Below are 5,347 nucleotides of genomic sequence, written 5' to 3' on the forward strand. Positions count from 1 at the left end.
GATGTTAGCCGTCAGCCATGTTTCGGAAAAACACATTAAACTGCATTCCTTGTATGCTTTAACATTCCTTACTAGTGAGGCTAGCTCATCCAATTTATTTGGCAGCGAGTTCACGTTCCCCATAATGACCGAAGGAACAGCGGGTTCCAATCTCTGTCCGAAGGGTTCCGACGGGTTCAGATATTCTGCAACCTCCCGCCCCCCTTTTCCTTTCTTCCCCATGGGAGGGTAACCACGCAGAAGCTGTTTCAGCGGGTGACTCACTTTGCCGTAGCCCTTTTCGTATCTCCAATAATAACCACAGAACCCCGAGAACGAGAGCAGAGCGCTCACAGTCTGGGGTCTCAGCCACGTGGTCACCGCTTCTATCTTATCTGGGTCTGCAGGTACTCCAATTTGCAAGATTATGTGTCCAACATAGCTAACAGACGTCTTGCAGAACTGACACTTGTCCAGGGAGAGTTTTAACCCTTCCTCCCTCAGCCGACTTAGCACCTTCAGTAGCCTCGCTTCGTGTTCTTCCAAGGTGGCTCCAAATACTACCAAATCATCCAAATACATCGACACTTCAAGCAAATTCATATCCCCCACCGCCTTCTCCATGACCCTCTGGAAGGTGGCAGGAGCTCTCGATGTGCCCTGGGGCAGCTTTTCGAACTGGAAAAACCCCAGTGGGCATATAAATGTCGTCTTCCCTTTGTTGGCCTCACTCATCGCGATCTGGTAAAATCCACTCCTCAAGTCCAGCAAACTAAACCAACTCGCTCCACTCAGACAGGCCAACGCGTCTTCAACCCTCGGGACCGTATACTGGTCAGGGACAGTGCGCCGGTTCAGGGTCCTATAGTCCTCACACATGCGTACCTTTCCGTTCTTCTTCCGGGCCACTACTATTGGGGACGCATAGGGCCTTCGGGACTCAGTGATAATTCCAGCTTTCTTCAACTTGCATAAGTGCTGCCGCACGTTTTCCACATCTGCAGGGGCCAGTCGCCGCGACCTCTCCCTGAACGAGGTGTCCTCAGTCACTGGGTGATATGGCGAGTGCTCTTGGAACAACCCATATCAAACTCACCAAGTGAAAAAAACATCTTCCTGCTTCAACATCTTCTCCAGCAGCCTGCGTTTCCACTCTGGCGGCACAGGAGAGTCCCCAAAGTTAAAGGCCTCAGCGGTCAGCTTTCCTCTGTTTTCCAATCCTTCCCCCTTAGTGGGCCTCACAGGGGCACTAGACATTACCGTCACCGGGAACAAATGCCCCAGCGGCATCCCTCTCTTAAAGGTGATTTCTCTCTCCGTAGTGTTCCTGACACTCACCGCTATCCGCCTGGCATCTACCACCGAGGGCCTCTGCACTTCGGGCCTCACCAGCACCCCAGCCGGAAATCGTGACTCCCCCTCGAGGGCCTCGCCATCAGGCACTCCGGGAAATCTGGGGGTTCCCATCACTCTTGCTGCTTCCCTGGGCTTTATTATCACAGGCTTCGACTGGGTGGACCAGACAGTCCCCCTTTTAAATTCAGTCTCCGGCCCAGGGCGGCGTCGCACTTGCTCAAATGCAGCATGAAACGCTCGGTGCTCGGCTCGGTCCCCCAAACAGTCCTCTCCTGCAGGCCCCCATGAGACTCCGCACCACAGGGATGTTGTTCCCCACCAGTATTGAAGCATCCGCCGTTTCAACTGGCTCTGGACAAACCAGCGCTAACGTCTCCAGAACTTCGGACACTCCCACATCGGCTTCGGAATACCCCAGTTTCACCAGCAAATACCCTTCAAACGGGTAATCCCTAGCACTGACGCCCCAAATCCCCAGTGCACGGAATGGGGACAATGGCAAATGCTTTAAGTATTGATTGTAAAACTAACGATATAATAGCGAGACCTGCGCCCCGGTGTCGAGTATGGCTTTCGCGGAGATTCCCTCGATCCGTAGCGACACGCTCGAGCGGGGTTCCACTAATCCTTCCGGAATAGAGTCGTGTGATTTCGTGGGTTGCTTGGTAATTTCCTGCGAACGGGTTCCCCGAGAGACGCAAGGCCGTTCCCTCACTGGGTCTCCTCTAGGTTTCCCGACACCTCTCCCTTTTGGATACCCGGGGACTCGTCCTCCTAGAGGCTTCCTGCCGCTCACATTCCCGCTGGAAGTGACCCTCCTCCCCGCAGTTATAGCACACCCCTGCCTCTCACAGTCTCTCCGGAAGTGCCCCTCTTTCACACAGTTATAGCACACGCTTCCAGCCACCCCTCTTCTCGCAAACCTCCGGCCACTCGCAGCATCCTGCGCTGTCCGTCCTCTGGGGGAGGGGGGGGGCAAAGCCCTCCTTACCGACCCCTCAGCCCTCAGCTCGGCCACCACATCCTCTATCAGTTGCCGGGTGGAGCCGGCTCCTCTCCCATCCCCACCGGGGGCTACAACTGAGGATCTCACCCTACTGACAGAGTCCTCCCGAGCCCTCAACACGCCCTCATCCCCCCTCACATCTCTGATCAGTTGAACGAACGTCGGACGGAGGAGGGGGCGTTTAATAAGACTGCCGGAGACTCCAAGCAATCTTGTCCTCGGACTGGACACCCCGAAATACCTGATCCATCCTTAACTGATCCACTTGTTCAGCCCGAATGACCCCCCTGCCCCCGGCGCCGCAATCCATTAAGCTGTCTCTCAAGCCGAAAAAGGTCCGCAGAGAGCTTCTCACCCTCCTCCTGATAAATGTTTTAGAACTCCCCGAGGAGCTCCCAGTCAACCCAAAAGCACTTTCCAAAGCCTCCATATCGTCCTTCAGAGTGGCCAAAGGCTGGTTAACCTTCACACCTCGCACTACCCCAGCCGCCTCTCCCCGCAAACTTTCAACTAATCTCTGTCGCTTTTCCTCATCCGAGCACTGACACTCCTTCAACAACTGTGACGTTTGCTCATCCCATGTCTCATAATCCTCCTCACCCTCGGGAGTGGGCGTTATCCCCGAGAAAACTCCTATCTTCTGGCGGGGCCCCTCTGCCCTTCTCGCTAAGGAGGTAAGTGCAGAGGCCAACTCAGAGCTCTCGCCTTTCACGGTGGAATGGGAACTGACCAACTTTTCCAAATCTGACCACTCTTTCCCTTCATCCTCCAACACCGGAAGAATCCGTTCCCTATGATCTCCTCCCCCCTCTGCAGGCAACTCCGCTCGCTGAGCTTTGACCCCTCCTTCCCCGACACTCTGCAGGCGCCATGGCCCCGCCTCCCCGGGGACGCCAATCTCCTCTGCCAACTCCGCCCCTGTTATGTCCTCACTTGTCTGCACTAACACTATATCTGTACCTGACTCAAAATCAAAGTTCCGCGATACAATCTCCACTTTGCCAAAACTTTTAACCGCACTCAAACCTCGAAGTAACACTTCATCCGGTACGCTAGTCTCCACCCCCCTCAGCACGCATGCATTGCTCTCTGCCACCTTCGCAGCCGCACACCATCGCCGAAAAGCAGCTGCAGCCATCCCGACTGTATTTTATTTAAGCAGAGTGGTCACACAGCATCCACGGAATTCAATCCCGGGACGAGCAGCCCACAAATGTGACCCCCAGGGCTATCGGCTTGTATTTGTCCAGGAGAAAATCCGTCCACCCGCCAAACCGTGTCTCCCGTTTGCGTGGATGCTGTGAAATGCACACTGGTACAAACTCGCACATTCAATATAAAACGGCACACAATGTACGTTTAACAGATTACTCTTTATAAATCTTACTAGAACTAGGTTATTAATAGCGATACAATATAAAAAGAAAAGAAAAAAGGGGAAAGACTTATCAGAGTTCAATCAGTTCGTGCACAACCATTGGAGCTCAGTTATCGAAGCCTTCTGTCCACCATTCGATCTTCTCCGACCTCCTCGACCCGCCGCCTGGGTCCAACCTGGGACCAAAGTGTCCAGCACGTCCTTCCTCTTCGGTTCTCCTCCCGAAAAACCCGCGCACTGACTCCAGGCTCCCACACATACAGACAGAACAACATCGCTTCCAGTGGTTAGTTCCTCGGTTATCAATAATTATAACCCAAACATTCCAACTAAACAGAGCATTACCAAATCAGTTACCCACAAATAAACCATTTCATTATAACGCTACAGAGAAGCCATTTTATATATGCACTTAACAGTTAACATTATAGTTAATAATCTGAGAACACGCCATATATATTGTTGAAACCCAACGCAGACTGGGAGTCCGTTTCGCTAAATACCTACGCTCTGTCCGCCAGAGAAAGCAGGATCTCCCGATGGCCACACATTTTAATTCCACGTCCCATTCCCATTCTGATATGTCTATCCATGGACTCCTCTACTGTGAAAATGAATCCAAACTCAGGTTGGAGGAACAACACCTTTTATTCTGTCTGGGTAGACTCCAAGCTGATGGCATGAACATTGATTTTTCTATCTTCCATTAATGCCCCTCCTCCCCTTCTTACTCCATCCCTCATGTATTTATTTATTATTTTCTCTGCCCCTCTCACAATCACTCCTTGCCTGCTCTTCATCTCCCTCTGGTACTCCCCTCCCCTTTTCTTTCTCCCTAGGCCTCCCGTCCCATGATCCTTTCTCTTCTTCAGCTGTGTATCCTTTTTTCCAATCAACTTCCCAGCTTTGAGCCTCATCCCTCCCCCTCCGGTCTTCTCCTATCATTTCGGATCTCCCCCTCCCAAATCTCTCACAATCTTTTCATTCAGTTAGACCAGTCCAAAAGACTTGGCCCGAACTGTCGACTATGTTTCTCCCTATAGATGCTGCTGGCCTGCTGTGTTCCACCCGCGTTTTGTGTGTGTTTCTTGAATTTCCAGCATCTGCAGATTTCCTCGTGAAAAGACTGAGCTTTGTCATGAAGCAGTTAAGTGATAATTTGAGGCAAGGATTGGCGGTAAAAATGGCTGAAGGGGAATTGAAGTTTATTCCACATCAACCCCACCTACTGGGAGGCATCACAGTCACATGGTCAGCTGGAGATGTCAGACCCCTGAACACACCAACACTGGGTCCCCGTGGTTCTGTTTTGTTTGTGTGTGTGTGTGAGCGACTGCGTGAGTGGGGATTTTGAACACCTTGTAATGATTTGGATGAAATTCACGATGTGAAAAGGAAGCCCAAGTCTAATCATATTTGTGTTTTTATTTATTTCAGGAGGTATTTCGACGGAACAGGAGGTAGGACCTGCTCTTTACCGAAACCCTGGATGGATTCGTAAAATTGTTCCGAATAGCAGCTTATAACCACCAGTTTAAATATTTACAGAACTGATGATGATGTCCAGGAATTGTCAGTGACAGATGAGGCCCTACTGGTTGAAAAATCCGATCACCGCTATTTGCTGA

At 51.5% G+C, this 5,347-nt stretch overlaps 1 protein-coding gene across 1 annotated transcript; it reads right to left on the reverse strand.

Annotated features, from left to right (window-relative positions):
* Positions 1–2,522: 2,522 nt before the first annotated feature.
* On the reverse strand, positions 2,523–3,479 carry LOC140723698 (modulator of apoptosis 1-like). The gene has a single exon (XM_073038255.1). The coding sequence runs from the start codon at positions 3,477–3,479 to the stop codon at positions 2,523–2,525; it is 957 nt and encodes a 318-aa protein (XP_072894356.1).
* Between the last annotated feature and the right edge of the window lie 1,868 nt (positions 3,480–5,347).

This window comes from Hemitrygon akajei, unplaced genomic scaffold, assembly GCF_048418815.1.
Source record: "Hemitrygon akajei unplaced genomic scaffold, sHemAka1.3 Scf000127, whole genome shotgun sequence".
NCBI classification, from domain to species: Eukaryota; Metazoa; Chordata; class Chondrichthyes; order Myliobatiformes; family Dasyatidae; genus Hemitrygon; species Hemitrygon akajei.